This window comes from Polypterus senegalus, chromosome 6 (assembly GCF_016835505.1).
Source record: "Polypterus senegalus isolate Bchr_013 chromosome 6, ASM1683550v1, whole genome shotgun sequence".
In the NCBI taxonomy this organism is placed as follows: domain Eukaryota; kingdom Metazoa; phylum Chordata; class Cladistia; order Polypteriformes; family Polypteridae; genus Polypterus; species Polypterus senegalus.
In genome coordinates this window covers 152,609,789-152,631,887 of record NC_053159.1, presented here as the reverse complement: position 1 = coordinate 152,631,887, position 22,099 = coordinate 152,609,789, and the positions used below count along the sequence as shown (strand labels likewise).

At 36.3% G+C, this 22,099-nt stretch overlaps 1 protein-coding gene across 1 annotated transcript in view; it reads right to left on the bottom strand.

Annotated features, from left to right (window-relative positions):
- Window positions 1-21,666, bottom strand: part of pnkd (PNKD metallo-beta-lactamase domain containing) — a 62,415-nt gene extending 40,749 nt beyond the window's left edge. The window contains exons 1-3 of the mRNA XM_039757388.1: window positions 21,486-21,666; window positions 18,439-18,554; window positions 16,856-16,968 (exon numbers count right to left, since the gene is read on the bottom strand). Of these exons, the coding sequence (XP_039613322.1) occupies window positions 16,856-16,968; window positions 18,439-18,554; window positions 21,486-21,649 (393 nt within the window). The 5' untranslated portion in view covers window positions 21,650-21,666. The remainder of the gene's footprint in view (window positions 1-16,855; window positions 16,969-18,438; window positions 18,555-21,485) is intronic.
- Between the last annotated feature and the right edge of the window lie 433 nt (window positions 21,667-22,099).

The following is a 22,099-nucleotide window of genomic DNA, read 5'->3' as shown; positions in this document are numbered from 1 at the left end:
GCAGCAAGAACTAAATATTTAGAGGCTCCTCCACCAGAGCCTGCAATTATGTTGTTACAATTACTGTACATTGAAAAACAACTAATTGGCAGCTGAGAAAGCCATTAACCTATAGCTAGGTTGGAATTTTGAAAGTGACTAGCTCATTGTATGGGTGGATAACTATAGATAGATTTTTGTTTCCAATTTCCCACTAAAACTCGGCACCAAAAGGAATCAGAATGAGAATTAACCAAGACTAGTGCCAAGTGTTTTCCACTTCAGGCAAGAATTCTGTAGTACTAGGGTGTTGTACCATGTTACCCATTATGGATGAAGTGAGAAGTTAAGCAAAATCACACATTTTATTGGCTAACTAGAAAGGTTACAATATGCAAGCTTTCGAGGCAACTCAGGCCCCTTCTTCAGTCAACATCTTGTCTGAAGAAGGGGCATGAGTTGCCTCGAAAGCTTGCATATTGCAATCTTTCTAGTTAGCCAATAAGTAAAAATTCTTAAAATTACTTGAGCAAACAATACACCTCACATAAGCAACTGATAACTCTTTTGCATATGTGCCATTTAATGTGTAAAAATAAATTACTGTGTAGGTAACGGTTATCTTTGCTGCTTTTTTATACTCATTTGAGATTTTTTTTCCATTCCTTCCAGTTTCTTTGAAATTTATCTGTATGCAGTACTTTATTACAGGTCCAAGTCTACAAGTTGCAATGCACACTGTCAATGAGCGCCTTCACTTTGGTCCAGAACTTTATTTTGTCTTGCCCAAAAAGTGACTATTGCACACAACAAAAAATCCAATTAGAGCAGAAGTATAGAAATGACATGCAAAGGACTCAAGTTTCCAGGTAAATCTTGTTAATCCAGGACAGCATAAACTGTACAATAGTCAGTAACTGCCATCTTTTAACTGTTGGTTGTACAAATCCTCTGGGAAAAAAAAACAACATGTACTATATAATAAAACACTAACCTCTGTGTGTCCGGCCCTTCAGAGCAATCTGATTGGTCAGTTTGGCTTTGGTGGTGAGATGAAAGAGGATGTTCCGAGTATTAGACAAACAAGGAGGAGCAAAGTCAACTGCTGACAGATATCTTCAAAGACTTGCATTATAAGACCGAATAGGAGGTTAGAAAGATTTAGAAGTTAGAAAGGCTCAGAAACAGGATGGTGAATATTTTTTTTAATTGAAGAATAGTCTGGAACTGCTGAATAATTAAGGGAGCTGTGAAGGCGGAAGGCAGCTGGCATAGATCCCACTGTTTTATTTTTTTTTTTTTTTACCCAAAAATAACTTTTAATATTGGTAATATAGTATGTACTTACACTAATAAATATTGAATAAAAGTAATATTTATATATGATTTTGTGTGGTACAAATTTATTTCAGTATTGTTTAATACATTTTTGGCCTATGCATCGTCTGCAGGTTTCTGCAATCTTTTGGCAAGCTCCAAAAACATTCCCATTTCATTGTTCACAGCCAACTTTCAAATAATCAAAAACCGCAAATATCAAATTTGTTAATCTGGAGAGGTAACTGCAATTCCTATTAAAATTATGTATAATAATTTCATAATTATACAGGACAGATGCTTAATATTTCATACCATGTGCACAATAAAATATCTGTTTGTTATACCTTTATGACACATTATATGTAGTTTTAGCTCTCAAATTTTGAGAAACACATCTTGTCAGGAAATGTGATACTGGGGCTCCTTTATACCTAAGGATAGATGCATTTATAATACTTCACTGTGGCAACTTTTTTTTTTTTATTGAGTCAGTTCAAATATATGTCACTGACAATTGTTTGTTTGTTGGGGGTACTAAGGTTGAGGGGGATTTGTTGTTTGTTTCATGTTGTAAAATCTTTGAACTCCTGTAACGCCAACATTTCTCTCTGGAGACTAATAAAGCATAAAAAAGCCATTTTTTTTTAATGTTACTTGAATTTTTCTTTGCCATTTATATATCCTGCACATTTAACTGATTACAAATGAAATGACCCTTTAGAAATCAGAACCATTGCCATTTCTGTCCATCTTGAATTGTTCTTTATTAGTTTATATGTCAGATTTGCTCCTACATTAATTTTTACTGCAGTGTTTAAAATTCTCACTCAAAATATGTTACTAGTGTTATGTAAACTTCTCTGCTCCTATATGTTTTATCATAACTGTACTATTGATTCTATGGAGAAAAATAAATAAATAAATGGTTTGCATAATGAAAGCCTTAATTATTACTAGTGTATATATATATATATATATATATATATATATATATATATATATATATATATATAAAAAACATACATTCACACTACAAACACATGTAAGGAATGCTGAGAGTCTCCGTTAAATATTTTAGACAGTAACACCCACGGGAGATGAACCAAACAACCCCCATTTGATTATACCCGTAATCCAGTAAACCAGACAGACAATTAGGCGCATTAAACTTGAGCACTTCATAAGCATTTTAGACAGTCTAAGGCATAATCTGAAGCCAGACTTTTTTCCCCCCTCTGCCATACTATATTCATTCATCAGTGGGAAAATATTAAATATTTAAGAGAAATAATGCCTTTAAAGCTTGCATTCTACTCCTGTTTTGGTTATCTTTTTAGAATGCGTTTCCCACATCTCTTTTTCTAATAATATATGAATTTTTAATTGCACTAATACATAATTTTTTTTACATTTTCTGTCAGCATCAACTTTTAACTTAAGCAAAAACTGCAAGTAGTTAAAAATCATCATTTGAAATGGCACTGTTAATGTTACAGAAAAATGTTTCTCATAAGAAATAGGTTCAAGAGTGAGCTGTGGCAAGAATCCCAAAATTAAAGAATCTGAAAATAAAATACAACATTTTCAAACCCAATTAATCCAATTCAGGGTCATGTGGGGACAACAGCTATATTGGTAATAGTATGCACGATACAGAAACCACCTGTACGCAGAGTGCCAATTCATCACATAGCCAGAAACAATGTACAGACCAATCTACAGTCCTCAGCCAGCCTCGGCTACAAGTCTTTGAATTGTGGGAATCACACTGGAAATACCCAAGAAAATCTATGTGGACACAAGGAGAATTTCCATTCTCATACAAAACAATGCTTGAACCAGGATCTAAACCCCTGTCCATTGGAGCTTTAGGACAAGATTCGTAACTACGGCACGACCCTGCCACCACATATTATTATGTTTTCAGAAAGGCCTTACTAGAAATTAAAATCTAAAAAGGTGTGTTAACTACAGTGTAAACATAATGCAACAGGATTCTGTCTGGATGTTAAAACTCCCATTCAGTTTTCTACATTGTCAGCTTTGGTTAGGAGTGACTAGAAAACAAACACACAAATGTACAGAGATTGCTGCAGGCTGTACAACAGTAGCTTGCATACAGTCCCCAAAGCATTTCTGTTTAAGAAAATGTTTTTGAAAAACAAGATCATGTTTTTTTTTTTTTTAGTTTTTTTTCCTGAAAGTTTTATTTTTTTCTTGGAAAACATATCTTGGGTAATTATCATGTCAAGGTATATTTGAATTGCAGAATTAAACATATGCTATTAAGGACAGCATTCAGTTTCTAAAATTGAAGAAAAATGCTTTATAATTCCAGAACATTTCAAAAGAACAATTAACTGTTATTATAGCAGTAGTATTATTGAAAAGGCAATACATTTTTTTGTTAATATATTTATTCATTATCTAAATTCATGCAGTTCAGCAGTAGGTTGGCAGTTAGGCCAGAGCCTATCCCACCATAATTATGTACAAGACAAAACTCATTGCTGTATGAGGCACCAGTCCACCGTATGGAACATCCACTAACATGTCCACACTCACCCACCGCAGGCTAATTAGTACTACCAGCTTAAATTAAATTAATTAGCCAACCATCTTAAAATGCAACTCTTAAGAGAATTAGGAGAAATTTCTTGTGAATGTGGGTAGAACACAGACACCATAAAGAAAGTACCAGGGCTGGAATATGAATAGCAAAAATAGCATTAAAAAAAGCAACAGCAGTTTAAAAAAAAAAAAAAATTGATGCATATTTTAACTACATTATTTTTAAAGGATTTAATTACTGCTGGATTGTCTGTAAAAGAAAAAAGCTTTGCACATTGTTCAGTCAAACATCATTTAAAAAAGACAAATTAATCACTCAGCACCATCTGGCACAGAGTTGGCAACACATTGTGTTATGTAAGGTGACCTTAAATCACAGAAACATTAATCCATAGGTATGTGGAAAATAAGATGTGATAAAGCATTAATTAACATGATTAAAACTTTAAATTTGTTTCATAGAGTGTGGGGCTTTATAGCTGAATGTTGCCAGCTCAATTTCCACCTCACACACTCACTGCCTAACCCTGAGCAAGTCACCTGACCTGCCGGTGGTGCAAGTGTATGTACGAGGTGTGGCAGAAAAGTAATGAGACTGGCAACACTGCAAGTGATCTGGCAACGCTGCACTGTTGTCCTTGATAGAGCACGTGTATCAGTACCCTCCCATAGCTCAGTGTGAGTTTCAACTCCTTCCGTTAACTACGTGATTTTTGTGACTGCTATTAGCGAAGTTGTGTTTTTGGTTGTGCGTCACGTAAAATGTAACAGCGGAATTTGGAGCAACGTGGTGCCATTAAATTTTGTGTTAAGCTTGGAGAATCGGCAAGTGTGACGTTTGAAAAGTTAAAACAGGCCTATGGGGAACATTCTTTATCCCAAGCTCAAGTTTTTCAGGGAGGCCTTCAACTTCGAAAACCAATGAAAACATCGAACCTGTGAACACTCTTGTGAGATCAGACCATCGTTTAACATTAAGAATGTTGAGTGAACAATTAAATTTGAACAGATTTACCGTTCATCAAATTTTGACTGAACATTTGCACATGCGAAAGGTCTGTGCCAAAATGGTGCCGAAAAACCTCACAATTGAGCAGAAGGGCAATCGAAAAAACGCATTCCTGTGGTTCCCCAGCCCCCTTATTCACCTGACCTCAGTCCGTGTGACTTTTCCTTTTCCTAAACTGAAAAATGTCCTCAAAGGACGTCATTTCGGGACTTTAGAAAACATCCAAAAGAGTGTAACCGACATGCTGAAGACCATAATGGTTGAAGACTTCCAGCGCTGCTACCAACAGTGGGAACAACGTCTCCATTGGTGTGTAGCTGCCCAAGGGAACTACTTTGAAGGGGATAACATTGATGTTTGAAAAAAATAAAAACTTTGGTAAATAAAAAATCAGTCTCATTACTTTTCTGCCACACCTCGTATGTGTACATACACTATATATGCATACACACACAGTCAAAAGTTCAGTTTTAATGGAAATACACGCAGTTTAATGTCTTAATGTATCATGAACGCAGGACACAGAACAAATAAACAATGGCAAATAAATCAAGTAATCATTAAATGTACAAAATGTTCTTCAAATTTGTGACTCAAAGTAGCAACCTTTTGCTAACCATATACCAGCCAAACTATGGTAACCCTTTTGATTCAGAATACCAGGCACTCTGTTTAAGTCACCAATTCTGCCTCCAGCAAAAGACCATCACACTTCCTCCTCTATGTTTGACAGTTGTCACACACTGAGGAACCATCCATATTAGGAACCATGTGATGAACCGAAGATTAGAAATTTTGATTCAATGGTCCATAGGACTTTCTTTCAGTCTTCAGTAGTCCACAGCAGGTATTTCAAGGCCCTATTTTGTCCTTTTCAGGAAAGCCCTGTCAAACCTGCAGCACAAAGTCTCCTCTTCATAGTAGAATCTGAGTCTTCTTTTTCGTCCACTGTTAAGCTGTGCTTGAAGTGGTTGTGCTGTGAGGTGCCAATCACACATGCCGATGACCCTCAGAAACTTGCCTTCTGCTTGGGTTATGACTTTGGGTCTGCCAGATTTCTATAAGAGGGGTGGATTAGTAAGGTGGGATATGGAGGGTGTTGGTCTGAAAGTCTTTTTTATTATTTGAACGTTCTTCATTTTAAGCCTGCACATGCTGGGTTCATGGCCAAGTGTCTGTTAATGGTGTTTTCATTTGACAGCCATGATTCAGTCATGATATACACACACTCCTCTACCACCTCATCTTCAATTATCTGTCCACCAACCCTCATGGCCCAATCAATCACTTTTGCTACGTCCTTCATTTGCATAAAGCACACTCTCAGGGCAGCGAAGAGCAAATAAAATAGCATAATATTAATAAATATCAATGTACAGTAATCCCTCCTTGATTGCAGGGGTTGCGTTCCAGACCCCCCCGCGATAGGTGAAAATCCACGAAGTAGAAACCATATATTTGTATGGTTATTTTTATATATTTTAATCCCTTATAAACTCTCCCACACTGTTTATAAATATTCCCTGCACAGTTATACAGCATAAACCCTTTGTATTCTCTTAGCTATTAGGTAAGATTCATTGAAATTATGTATGTAAACACACTGTTTATATACAGTAAAACCTAAATATTATTTTAAAGATATCAAGCGTCTCCGATATCACATATGTTACAGCCATTACGATAGACAGGCCACCAGCAATAAATACGTACAATGCAAGAAAAATTGTATACAGTAAATGTGTGTACAGTGACCCTAAACGTATGTACATGTACAAAGTATAAAATGTTTTATGGTTACTCACCAACAATGACACGATGACTTGTCCGATAACGATGAGTTTCGTTTTACTGCACAACAAAGGACAGCGTTACAGCCCTTCTAAAGGAGCCTCTTCAGGTGACTGTGTAGCACCGCCGTTGTTCTTCTTCCAGCAGTCTTCAATCCAAATCCCTAAAGCAGATTCCATCCAGACTACTGCCTAATTACATCCACTTACAACTTGTTTTACGCCCTGGTTAAAAGGACACTGCGGCCGTAGATCTTATATTCCTTTCCTACTTTTTAAATAAAAAGAATTATAGCCTCATTGATGCCATAATGGCGTCCTACAGCTTCAACATATCCAAAACGTTTACCTTTTTGGCAATCGTTAACATCTTCCGTTGGCGTTTGGGCATGGGCCCTGAAGCAGTAGCAGATCGTTTTGGAGCCATAATGAACGGCTTGACTATGCACAAAGATAAACACAAAAGAGCACAAAAGTTAACTCTTTATACAGTGAAACACGTTGACGCTGAATGAGCAAGACGAGACTTCCTGGTTAACGCCGCGGAATCGAATTCAGCACTCCGTCGCTGAGCCATTCAGCACACAGGAACTTAACTGTGTGCTCTGATTGATTAGCTTCTCAGCCATCCGCCAATAGCGTCCCTTGTATGAAATCAACTGGGCAAACCAACTGAGGAAGCATGTACAGGAAGTAAAAAGACCCACTGTCCACAGAACCCGCGAAAAATCTGCATTATACTGTATATTTACAGATAAAATCCGTGAAGCCGCGAAAGTCGAAGCGCGATAATAGCGAGGGATTACTGTATTACACAAAAAAAAAATGCGGCTGATTTGCTTTTTTTATAATGTCATCAAATTTTAATCAAATCAGTCAATATATTTTTTAGATTTTTGAATAATTAGTCTTTCTATTAAGGGTATTTAGCCCAAATATAGAGAGAGCAACGTTGGGAGCATGCACCGATAAATTGTGTTGCCACACCACCACACGGTGAACCACCTCAGGATCCCAAATTAGGGCCCAGGCACAGCTGTGCAATGGGTGACACCTTAGAACTACAGTAGTCTGAATGTTGTGGAACAGTGTGAGGTTTATATAGATACAGTGGTACCTCTGGTCACGACCGTAATTCGTTCCAAAACTCTGGACGCAACCCGAACGTAATTTCCCCATAAGATTATATGTAAATACAATTAATCCGTTCCAGACCGTACAAACTGTATGTAAATATATTTTTAAGTACAAAAATAGTTAACTTATACCATAGAATGCACAGTGTAATAGTAAATTAAATGTAAAAACATTGAATAACACTGATAAAACTTTGAACAACAGAGAAAAATGACATTGTAAGAGTTTGTGCTAGACCCTTACGAACCACTCGCTGTAAACACTTTTTTATGAGTTTTAAGCACAGGGAAAAAAATTAAATGCCACTTCTCTTGCAAAACTTTTCAAACCATCCTCTGCTGGCTTTAAATTCCTCACCTTCGCCACTCGAAGAAGGATTTTTTTTTCAGTAAATCTCCATGAATCTTCCTGGCTTTCTCACATATGATCGCCTTGCTTACACTATTCTCTGCAAGGTGCTTCTCGTTCAACCACACTAGCAACGGTCTTACCACCTATTCCAGCAGCATATGGTCGAACAGATGTAAAATTTTGGCAGACTTTTTGGTCGTAACCCGATTTGTACATGTTCAGAAACGTTCATGACCAGAGATTCTACTGTACATTAAAATGTTCTTTGTTAGCAAATACCTACTTACGTTAACGTACCATCCTGCCAAACTTGAACTTTTTAAACAAAATGGGAAACAGTATTTTTCTTTATGACTGCGTGAGTAAGAGTGTCAATCAACTTTTCATTTTTAGATAGATGGATAAATATGTAAACTATTTATCTATCAGCCAAATGTATTAAGTGTGCTGAATGAGGTTTTTCTGCCGTTTCTCTAATGTGACAATTGTCCTTAACTGACCCCAATGGCAATGAACTTTCATCAGGAACTACACTATGTTAATAAAGATTAACAAAGTTTAAAGAAAACACAAACAGACAGGAAATGCAGGAGGATTAAAAAAAACAAAACACAACATTGCATATGATGAAATAAGCAACCAAGAAAGAAAGGTCAGGAAACTATCTCACAGTTATACTGGCGAGTGAGCTCTAACGTGACCAGAGTGAGTGAAGCTAAATCTGAAAAAAAGTTCTGCAAAGTAAAAGAACAAAGTCTTAAGGATGAAGACAAAGGATTAAGATAATTTTCTTGCAATACAACTTACTTAATTCATCCTTGTTTATTTCTGTATGGTATAAGGTAGTCTTAAAGGAGTTAATGTCCATAAGGCATCTACTCTGGATGGGGCATGTTTTAAATCGCTCATGAAACCAAATAGCCGAGATGTTCAGTGACATTTTTAATATTTTGCATGAGGAATCAGTGGTCCTGGTCTACTTCATAAGGAAAACAGTTATCCCTATGACTAAAAAAACAAAAGTGAATGAATACAGACCAGGGACAGTTAATCCAGTCATGATAAAGTGCTTTAAGAGACTAGTTTGTGATTGCGTTGTTTATGCTTTTGTATATATACATACAAACATACACACGCGTGTACAATACAGTCAAACATTGCATATATTGCATACACCATGTACAGTATACTAGTTTTGTTTTGCGCATCTTAAGTTGGTTATTGTTCTGAAGAGTCATTAAAGTATGTAAGAATTTCATTGTATTCCGTCTTATTTACAAGACAGTAACCTTGAACTTGTTCAAAAGCCAACAGCTATTATGTGGTTCACACAATGCACTAAAACAGCTATATTAGGTAAAATGTTAACTAATATGGTCATAAAACTATTGGAAGGACTTTCTGGCCAATCCAATATTCATTCAGTATCTCTCAATTTCTTATTCTCAAACCTTGATCACATTATGCACTCTGCATTTCTGAAAAAAACTAACGATTAAAAAAATGACATTAACTTTTGTGGGACTGTAATATATGCTTGATTAAAACAAGTTTTGCTAATACTGTATATACATTGGGTATGGGGTAAAATGCAAACTCCCTTTTTGCAGTTTGGATCATTTGCTTGCCTATACTGTAGCTCTGCTTTGTTGGACAGTCACCTCAAGCATATGAATTGCTATTTGCTCCAAACTGTGCATTTCAACCAAATAGCTTTATTTGCCTGCACTGCCAATCTGACTGGATATCGGTTTCCCAGAATGTTCACTTCTTGCACTCCAGTATCATACTTCCCCCAGAATAAATGGCAACACAAGCTAGAATGAATGACAAAAGAGATATTTAATCCTGCTCCTTCATTTGGGTAGTTTGGAACAGATATTATTTCAGTACGAAGGTATGAAACAAGTTATGAGAACAAATACCAATGCAGTGTCTAAGTTTTCTCAACTGAAATGTATCAAAGAATTAATATTACCTTATGTTAAATTAAGGAAATAGAGAGTACTGATATTTTTGGTCTCTCTAGGAAGGCCATTTTAAAAACCATTAAATATATAAATAATACCTGTCACAGTGTGCTCTCCCTCTGGAAAACCGGCATAAAGCCACAGAGCCATGCAAGAACTGCTGAAAAAACAGCATATCCCTTTTTCTCTTTAGGTTAGTTAAAATGGAAGTGACACTGCTAAAAACAGCTGCAAGACTAGTCCAGAAAGGTCCACAAACACAGAACCCCAACAGAAGGGGTTTGGTATCTCAAGCTCCATACTTTTGAGGGCTGCAATTTCAGAAAACCAGGAGCTTGGGGATTGGCTAAGTGTACTTAATTACTTAGAGAACTCAAGCTTTTCAACCTTTCCAAGACCAAAGTATCAGGCATGTCAGATTCGAAATGCAAGAAGAAAATAATACTTGGTCATTCTTCTTTGCTGAACTCGGTGACCTCTTCAACTTAAAACAAAACATAAAACCACAAATCTTTAGAGTAAAAGGGGTCTTTAGCCTCTTAGTAACCGAAAATGTCTTGAAAAGTAACTTGACTTGTATCTATGCTTCCTTATCTTGTTTATGTAAGTACTTTGTAAAGGTTATGTATGCCACTATATTTAAAAATGTGCATATTTATGCAGAGTTGTAAAGTTGTTATCAATACTTTCCCATAGGACTGAGATCTGGCTGCTGTGATGCTCTGGGAAGTTTGTATCTTTTTTCATTCGTCTCCCTGTGGTTCTCTCAAGATGCTCTTGTTTCTCTTCTATATCCAAAGATTTAACTGGCAGTTCCAAATTGGCATAGTGTGACAGAGTGTAAATAAATATATATGTATGCAGAGTCTTGTTCCAGAGTTGATTCCTCCCTTCAGGCACAGACTTTGTCCTTGTGACCCTGAACTAGTTTAGGCAGGTTTTAGAATGAATGGGTGGATATATTTAAACACTCCTGTAAAAGACCTGTTACAGGGTAGCCACATAAACTATGTGCTGAAGAGGCAGACTGAATTACATTCAGAGAATTACCATTTATTTAAATCTCTGTAAAGGTAGAGAAAATTTATATTACCTGCTATGCATCTCTTCTTCTAGGCTCAGCCTATCCGTATCAAAGCCCCCTAAATCGATGTGTTAATTTATGCCAGCACCGCATTGTTTGAAATGGGCTACAAAACCCTCTCCTTTATCTTTAAGTTTGAATAAGGCTCCAACTCTAACCTCTTCTATACGAGGTGAGACACAAAAATAACCAGACTGGGCTTGGGGCTTTCCTGGAAAACCGTCTGGAGGTCGGCTGGACAAAAGCATTTGCACAACAATCGCTTCATGAGTTGCCGCGATAATGTTGGGTGAAAAAAATCAAACAGCGAATCAACATCAACTTTCTCGCGAATTTTCTCTTTATCCGTAAAGCAGTTTTTGACTGACAAAAACATTCCTGTCCTTGATCATCCTCCCTATTCACCAGATTTAGCTCCGTGATTTTTACTTGTTCCCGAAAATCAAAAGTGACCTGAAGGGATCACATTTTTCTTCAATGGATGAAGTGAAGACAAAAACGGGAAGCCTGTTGAAAAGCCTCAAGCAAGAAGACTTCCAGCACGGTTTCAGTCAATGGAAGATAGGTATGGAGCGGTGTAGAGATCGGGAGGAGGAGTATATAGCAAGGTCACAATGTTTAGAATGTTGTAATTCATCAATAAATATATATTTTTTACCAATTTGGTTATTTTGTGTCTCACCTCATATATCAGGTGGAGTTTAAAATCAGGAATTTCTGAGGCTCTGCATCTAGTCCTACCTTTAACTTGGTATCTGTTCCTCATTCCTTTCACTGCTGGCTGCTCCCAGACCATACAAAGCTTACTGGGTGGCAGGTACATGATGAACGAACAAGGGAAGTAAAGAAGGGAGTTCAGATAGTGGCATTACTTGAGCTTGGCACAAGTTTCCCTTTGTGGCAACTACCATTTAAAACACTCCTTATATGGAAGTGCATCATACTCCCAACTCCTTTTTAAATTTTATATCACAGATTATGCCTCTTCTGCTTTGTCTTAACAGTTTATGACATTTTGCTTTTTTCTTGGTCTTTGCATTTGTCCTCATGATTTTGTTTCTTTTACTTTTTTCTAGTGTTTGACCTCTTTTTTGGATTATTCACTCTTTCCGTTAAAAAACCTATTTTAAAACTTTAGTGTCATGCCTACTTTCATGTTTTCTTGTCCAGATCTACATTCCAAATATCTTTGTGCTGCTAGTAACATTTTTACATGGCATCATATCTTACTGTACCTCATCTTATTCCTAAGCAGGCACTTTGGGGGTGAGCTGTCTGCATACCTACCTCTATGCATATGGCAGGCTGGCATGTGCCCGACATGTTTTAACACTGAATGAGTATCTCTATATATTTGTATCATTAGAAACACATCAATGCAGTTCTATTTCCTCTCTCATGTGGATTTAGTGTCTTATCGTGGCCAAGAGTATAGCTAGAGCCAAGCCTTCTTAAACTTGTTTGTAGATTTGTGATAAGGAAATAAGTGTTTTTTTAATATTTAAAGGAACAATAGAATAAGGAAACTTGTGACATTGGGTATAACTATTGCAGTGCTGGTAGTATATCTGCATAATGGATCTACTGTTTTCTGGGCTTAAATCTCACAATCAGTCAATCTATTTTATGGAGTTAGCACATTCGCTCCCATAATCATGAATTGGATTAAGCAGGTTTTAGGCTGCATGCTAGTACGAGTATAATAAGAATACAACTGGGCAGATTCAACGTGTTCCAAAAGTGCTCCACAAATACCATCTGCATGTTTTCTTTAAATCTAAGAATGGTGCCCTGAAAGCTGGGGTTCAAAAACTTGGCAAGACTCAAAAAGCAATTATGGAAACTTTGCTGAGGTTGCAAGAGACAACACTAGCAGCAGGCCAGTAAAATGAACTGAACCTAAATGTAGCTCTGTAAGTCTATATCTTTTTGTTTCTCCAGCTGTATGCATCTAAATTTCCTTTTTGGATTAGTAAATTTATTCTAATCTAATTTTAGCTGTGAAAATTAATCTATTTTTCTCTGAAGTTTCATTTTGATAGTAATAATCGCAGGAAGAACATACAGGATAGTAACTAAAAAAAAAATTTTATTGCTTTCATCACCCTTTTGATTTGCAGTATCAACCATAACAAATCACAACCTATACTCATACATACACAGTATAATGAAACAGATGTATTACAACACAGTATGTACAATTGCCTCGAGATGGTATTTATGGGAATGATTCTATATGAAATTAAGGTTATATTAATAATCTTGGCTAGAGAAAAAAGTAAAATGTACAGACATATAAAATCACCCATGTAAAGTTGATGTTTCTTTTAGAGTTGTGTTACTTTAAGCTTTTCTTTCAATTAAAAGAAAAATGCAGTATTGTATTCAAATATAATCAAATTATCCAGTACAAGTTAATTTAAAAAATCCTACCATTAATGATTTGCATTAATGGAGGGCATTTGACTTTGGAAGAAAACAAACACAAAATGTATACACAAGGTGCCCCAGCCAGGGTTCAAGCATCATTAACTGACAAGAAACCACTGGTCAGGTGACTGGTAAGGGAATGTGTTCATGATTGTGACCGACATTGTACTACAGCTAATTCCAAAATTATTGCCACTGGGATACAAATTACATATATCAATGAAGGAAAAAAGTTATTCAGAAAATTACTAGAGTGTTGAATGTACCTTTTTAATTATTTACTTATGTATTTGTTTTTAATTTAAGAGATTTCCCAAAAAGAATTTCCTATACAGGCTTGTTGACAACATAAGGATCATTTACTTTCCATATCTTCCAATATAACTTACACCAATAACAGGAACAGCACAATAGGACACACTTACTGTAATTCAACATTTTTGCCAACACTCCAACCTCTGGAAGCAATTACAGTACTAAGTCAAGATTCCACAGAATTCTGACTAGGCTCTCAGAGTCCCATTCTGATAGTTTGTTTTTTTTTCCCCAACACAAGAAAATCTGACTTTCTTTAGAAACTGCAATGAAACTGAGAAACCCATTAATTGTGAGAAGTAACTTAACATAATATACAATAATGACAATAATTTCTGTATAGCCCAACAATCACACAAAGAATGTCTAAAAGGGCTATATATATATACCAAAATGTATTTAAACAAAATGGTAAATTCCAAATGGAAAAAGTTAATGGCATAATCCTTTCAAACCAGACATTTTACATACTAAAACTGACACTTCGTAGCTATCTGCAGGTGGCGTATTCATGGTTGATCTATCCAGTCAGGACATGAGAGTTCAAGGATACACACAAGTGCAATTTGGAGATGCAGGAAATCATTGCATTAAAAATAAATGAAGCCAACAAACCAGAAATACACTAGGATAAGCAATTGTCTGATCTCTACCGAGCTTCTGTTGCCTGTGTAATTTCCAGCTGTGCACTCCATTGTGTCTATAAATATCTGTCTTTATTGTCTGAAGAATACAGAAGAAAGGATGGTGAAAGAAGCAAAATCCTTTCAGTGAATTGTTCTTAATCAGACAGGCTGCTCATGCAGCCACCGATGAACAGCTTAATGCGTCTTAAAGGGGAATTCCTACATAACTAAAGCTTCCTCCTGCAACCTTGGTCAGCTGCAATTAATAGAATCATTTTTGGGACTAGAGTTTATTTTTCAAGGTTGCAAAACACCACTTGTTATTTAAGTAAAATCATAGTCTGGCTCAGATTAAGAGCAAACTTGGACAGGATAGCTGTAATGAATCCAAGTTCTAGCACTACAGAGAGCTGCTGCAGTGTTCCCTGTAATGCGCTAAATTTGGATAGGCGCCAGGATGATATTACAAAAAAAAAAATACTCTATAGAAATGATTATGTTGTATACTCTGTGGATTCTAACAGTTATATGTTACAAGCTAACAGCTTACTAAAGTTCTAGCAAAATGTACTAAAAAACTGCAGCTCATTAAAATAGAGCTAATCTATTAACAAGGCCATTTAAATAAAACACTTCCTGTATATTTAATGAATCACCTCACTTCATTTCTGTAAAGGAAATAGGATAGACAAAGCTTTTTCAAAACTGTGAGATAACAGTGATGTTTTTATTTACTTATCCTAAAGTCTAAGGTTTGCTTTATTTTAAAGGAAAGTCTCCACATAGGGTAAAAGTCCAAACTGCATCAGCACTACACAACTGATGTGCTTCAAAAGTGTGGGAAAAAAAAAATAAAAACATATTAGCAACATAAAATCCCTAATATAATTTTTGAAACAGTTAAAATGCACTTTAAGTCATTAACTTCACAGCTTTAAACAATTGCAGCAACATTTTTTGTGCTACGAACAGGACAGCAACCAAAATGCAATGAGACAAACTGTTTACAGAACCAAACAACACCAAACATCTACTATTTAAATTAACAGTAAATGTATAAGTAACCTCTAAATGCTAATAAACTGATATACAGTAGCTCACTTTACACATGTGCGATTTTGCTGAACCCCATTAAATCTCAAGCTAAAAGACATGTATTGCTTTTGCATTCAGCTGGTAAACACTGTAATGTGCAGAATATTATTTAACACAAAAGGACTGACCTAAATATACTCCGCACTGCCCTAGAATTTCTAACATCACCAAATGAATATGGTATTTGCATTTTGCAGACTCTGAAATTCAAAAGAAACATAATGATCACTGCTCCAAAATGATGTGGGAGAATGCCCTAGTTTTTGACATTAGCACAAAGCTTACTAATTATGAGTTTCTTTTGCCAGTTGGTATGAGAAGAGTGGTAAAGGAATAACAAACTTTCTGTATTTAATCTTTCTACTGTGGTAATCAAACTAAGGCATGGAGACCTCCTATTATTAACACTCCTGTGTGACAAAAAAACTTAAAAGTCAAAGCAAGTCATACTTTATATCTGGATGGTGCAATGAAAGCTATTTACTCCACAACTGTGTCTGTAGTACTGAACATAGTACATTTACCAAAGGACAAACAAACAAAGCCTGCTACTTTCCGGAAAGAAATTCTAAGTGAACAAATAAGAAGTTTACAGTAGTCTCTGGACAGATAGCTTGATGTTTTCATTAAGGATCCTCAGGGAAGAATTTCTGTTTTTATCAATAATACTGGTCTTCTAGGACCTGATGCAGCTATGCATTCCCACACTATGACACCACCAATACCTGGCTAGACTTCTCGTATGAGGTTCTTACCATTGAATGTTTATCTTTTCACCAGATGTAACAAAATGCACGCCAGTTATAATGTTCTACTGTTGAAGCATTTGTCTATATAACCCTTGAGGATCATTAATTAATATTTTGATGAATCTGAAACAAACATGTAGGCTTCTTTTACTTATTTCTACTTAGCTTTAGAAGACATTTTGCCATGTGCCTTTCTGAAAGTGAACCTCTAGAAAAAATAATTAGTTCAGCTCACTTTCACACCCGGACAGCTATAAACTATTAAATATAAAATATAAATATAAGTTCAGAAGTGGACTGTTTAGAGGAGCCCACATTATAAAGATATGACACTTTCTAGTAGACCTCTTTACTGTAAAGTACATAACATGATAATAAAACAAATTACATTTCCTTTAAAAAAGAAAAAAATTAAGATCTCCTGCTTACCTGAACGATCTGAGGGTCAGCAGGATCAACAGCCACCGCTACATTAGATGTCGTGTCTATAATAAGATAACTGTAGTTGTCTGACAGAATAGGAATGGGCACAATTTTCACATCTGAAAATTAGAAGGCAAGCATATCATAAATAATACACTTGTATGAACAGTAAAAATTATTCTAAAATTAGAGAATACCAAAAATGTTTAACTCATCTAACTCCTTTTGTCACTGTAAACAACCCTAACATTCAACTAATTGAAAACCAATTATATGTACAGATAACAAAGCAGTACTGAAACCACACTGAAACAAAAACGGATCACTCTTACAATAACATTGCAAAATGTTTTAATAATATTTTTTGTGATTATTAATCTGTACCAATATTATTAAATCACATCAAGACTAGCATGTGGGGTAGTGGTTAGCATTATTGCATCACTGTGATTGAAGCATCCTGGATTTGAACCTCAGCTTGGTTGCTCTCTGAATGAAGTTGGCACATTCTACCAGTGTCTGTGTAGGTGTTTTCTGTGGGTACTCAACTTTTACAGAGACATGCAATTGTAAACTGGTACTGCTCGAATGTAGACATTTATGTAAAAAAGGCCCTCAGATGACCCGACACTGCATCCTGGTTTGTTTTCCTGCTTTGCGCCTAATGTTGCTGGGAAATGCTCCAGTTCCCAGCAATCCAGAATTTAGTTAATTGAATTTGAGATCATTATGAAGTAATATTAGAATCTGGAATTTATATATATATTTATATATATATTTATATTCATATTTATATATGGTAGTTGGTCCATGATTCAATAGAGATTTTTCCATTCATAGCTGTTGAATAAAAGATCATTTGAGTGTGAAATTTACATGCCCCATGCACTATTTCTTCCTGTTTTCAAAGAGACACTGCTAGATCAAATAGAGGCTCTGCGTTAGCCCTGTAAAAAGCACAAGCCTGACTGTCTTGTGATGATAGTCTAGAATTGTATAACTGCTTTCCTGTCTTGTGCCTCTTTTTAGCAGAACTATCCCCATAGAAGTCTGGCTTATATAAAGTTTCCACATAAAATGGAACGTTGATGGATTCAGCAATTACACACACCAACACAGAATGATGCTTTAGCGATGAAGCTAGATTAGTAATGGGTTTCCTCAAAATAGAGGAATGAAGATTTTTGTCAGCTGACCAGGGATACTGGAAGCTTTAATGGGACACATCCATTCCTGTTAAAATTAAAGATTAGGGTCTTCGAGTATGCTTTATTTCTAAAGACGCGCTGACGGTGGTAGGAGACTTCCAAACTCTGGTACACGGAAGTGAACTGCTGCAGTAAGTCAGTGATTCTTATGTTTGAATAGTCACTGTTGGTCTCCTACCTGAACAGGAAGGAGTTAAGACTGCATATTTAGCCAAAAGTAAAGCACAAAACTACACCACTTTTTTGTCTGTTGGAAAGAGGTTTAATAGAAACAGTTCCCTGCACTTAAGATTGATTCATTTTGTACTTCCACAAAAGTCTCTTACAGAATAGGATAGTAAAGAGGATCAAATTACAAGTATTTTAGTAGGATAAACTTACCATTTATGCTTAATGGCTGCACTGTTGAGTGACCAGATGGATAGCATTCCCGAGCTTTTCTCAACTGCCGTTTGTAGAACATATACCCAAGCTTTGTTCTCGTGTACAGAGTATACCTACAGTTCCAAAAAAATAATAATCCTTATCACTAAAGATGTTCTAGTTTTCACAGTCTATAGTTTATACTACACGCAACTGTTATTTTTGTGACTATTGGTTTGCCATTATGTGTCCCCATTGATAAACTGGCAATCCACCCAGAATTCGCCCCTACCTAGATCCTAATGCTGTTGGGACAGGCTCCAGCTCCCCTAGTTTCCCCATCATTTAACGGTAAATGAACGGATTGATGACTAGACAGCTGTTTTTAAACGAGGATTACCATGAAAGCATATCACTGTTAATATACTCAATCACAATGCAGATTTAGTATTCAAATAAAATATTTCTCAAACAAAATCAGTACATAAAAAAAATCTTTAATTTGTTTAGGTTTGGTTCACCTACTATTGTGTTTAAGTAATGAAACAACTACATATTCAACTCTCAGCTCTCTAACACAAATTTGAGATTACAGTAAAGTAATTCATTAACATTCAGAATAGCAAATGAAGCAAATCTTTCTGCAATAAGCAAGTTATTTTAAAGTAGATAAGTCCAACCACACATCCACAATCGATCTAGTTTAGAAGAGTGGCTAAGACATCTTTAATTAATGAAAGCTTGCATATAAAAACATTAATAAATAAACTGTAACTTGTTTTACATGAGTTAGTTATGCTTTACAGTTTACAACAGAGTAATCCATTAACCAAGAACATAAGACTTTACCCTAAAGAATGCTGCGGAGGTAAATATGAACTTATCCAGACCATTCTTTATTTTGTTCCAGTTCCAACATACAGTACATCAGTGGTAGTGCAGCATTGGTCAGAATTTGAAACTAGCAAGGATGGTCTGCCCATGGCCCTTTGACCAGAATGGTACAGAAAAAGGTTGTTGTATTGTTTTTTAACACTATGCAGGGTGATCTAATTTTCTGAAACATGCAAAACAAGAAAATGGTTGAGCACTTTATCTGTTGGTTTCTCACCTAGTCCTATTTCACATATACAGTCATGTATTTTCAAACATGTAATTTAAACTATACATAGTTTATTGTGCACCTGCCTACCATTCCAACCTTTGGTCAGTTTCTGGACACTCAAAAATCATGCAGTTGTTTCATAAATGAAATTTAGCAAAAGCATGAATAATCAAAATTAATTTCTTAGTAAATAATGACATTCTTGAGAAGCTGTTCAATTGGCAAGAAACATGGTCTGGTAACCAAGGCCCGCAAAATTATTTGTTCAGTCCTGGTCACTGACTCACAAAGTGACACTGGAAAAACACCCAATCCTCCATTATTTCAAATGCATAAATACTTTATTATTCAGGTTTGATTCTTGGCATGGCTAACGTCTGCATGAATTTGGCACTCTCGCAGACTTTGCCTGGGATTATACCAGGTGCTCCATTTTCCTTTAGTACCCCAAAGATATGCATGTTGGGTTGACTGACATCTCTAAATTGGTCTGTATGGGCATGCATGCCCTACAATGGACTGGCAACTGAACCACCATCGGCTCCTGTCTGTGCTTAGCATATTTTGCAGACACCCTTGTATCAGTGGATGTGAACAGTTGCTGTTGAAAATAACTAAAGATTTTTGGATGTTGTCCACTTTCTGGACCATTGTCTTCTAAGCCTAGACTGAGCCACAGTGTAGGAAACGACTAAATAAAATAAAAATAAAAAATACTAACTACCTGTTGCAAACAACAACTAAAGCCGAGTTATTTGGCTGAAAAATGCGCACACACACACAAACACATAATGAAACAGTAATGTGCAAGGTCATTTAGGAGAAATTTTCAGGAAGTTCAATAAACGCCCCCAGGAGAATGCAGGAATGCATTTTGCAGGCTAATGGGGCTTCTCATCAGTTACAGGCATGCATCTACCTGAAAGGTGACAAAATGTATTCCCCTTCGGGGAAAGCCTAATGATCTGGCACCAGGTTTCAGGCATCGCTAGCGATACTTTACAGGAAGTAAACTTTTCAAAACACGTCTGGCAGCGTACGGTCCACGCTGACCCATTTATGTGTAAAATTAGCCAAGCTAATATTACATATCACAATGTCAGCAAATGTTTCATGATTTAATGTTTTCGCTGCGTCGAAATTAAATCGTGATACTTTACTATAGACACTCATACGTATAAAGTGCATTCAAAATCACAAGTGACATATACAGAAATATTGATACATAACAAATATACTGTACGCTGTCCGTTGTGTGTCACTGTGTACCACATCGTATATTCAAGTATACTATAACTGTATATCCATCCATTATCCAACCCGCTATATCCCAGCTACAGGGTCACAGGGGTCTGCTGTATAGATAAGACCAAAACTTCCTATATACGCTATAGAGATACATTCGTAGGTGTCGTTTCTGGACATTCACCCGATATGAGCACGCGGAATGTGTCGCTATATAGTATTCACACAAACATGTAAGCAGTATTTAGTTTAAAACAGCGTGCTACAAAGATGATAATCATCACCACATGACGGATGTCTTTATCTTTACAAACCGTCTTGGCAACAAACAACGTTGACGCGAATTTTATTTGTGCTAAAACGAATTCTGTTAAAATCCAATTAGTCAGTTCGATTGATATATTTTCAGTGTTTCTGATTAATTCCTAATAAGAATATACGACTTTAAACCAAAGCAAGTTTACGAAGAAATTTCACAATGGAAGTGCAAGGTAAAATAGATCAGTCCTCTCACCTGCTTCTGAAACGACATGCATCGACAGCGCGGGTAACATCTGACGGCAAATCAGACCTGCTGCACAGAAGTTGCATGTGACAGCGGAGATTTATTTGCTTTTTTGCATTCATTATGCTCATTCATTAAAGCAGTTAAAAAAAAAAGCGGAACGACTAGCAGAAAAGCAGTAATACAAAGGGTTTTCTTTTTTTTACTCACGCAAATTTGAAAAGCGGCTTCTCCGTTCTGGCCATCACCGTAAAAAACAAGCCCTTAATCCAACGGCCCTTTCGCGTGCCCCTGTTCCTTAGACAAAAGCAAAATACACCGCCGAAGACAGAAGCGAGGCATAGAAACACAGCGTACCACTCAGACAACGCCATGGCTGCAGGCGGAGAATATCTATCTAATTAGCATACCACGCCCCTCGCCTGGCCGTGACACTCTAAGCTACGAGTAGCGCCCCCTCTCTTTCTCTTTCTCTCTCTCTCTCAGTCTGTCTACGTTCCCGCTATTGGCTGCTAAGCAAGGCAAAGCGCTTGCAGCCGTGGCAAGTCGGGTCATAACTTTCTTCAAAATGATAGTGATAACGGAATGTGAGAAAATGTGTTAGTAGACTGTATTAGATACCTGAATTTCAGCAGCACTTTACAACGAAAGTCATGTCGTTAAAAACGGATCACAAATAGGCTTTGGATTTTTAAAGTAATAGTTGTTGAAGGTCTGGGATTAATTGTACACTCTTAAAAAATAAAGGTGCCAGAGTGGTTCTTCTGAGTGATGCCATAGGGAAATCATTTTTTGGTTCTCAAAAGACCCATCTGCATGAAAAT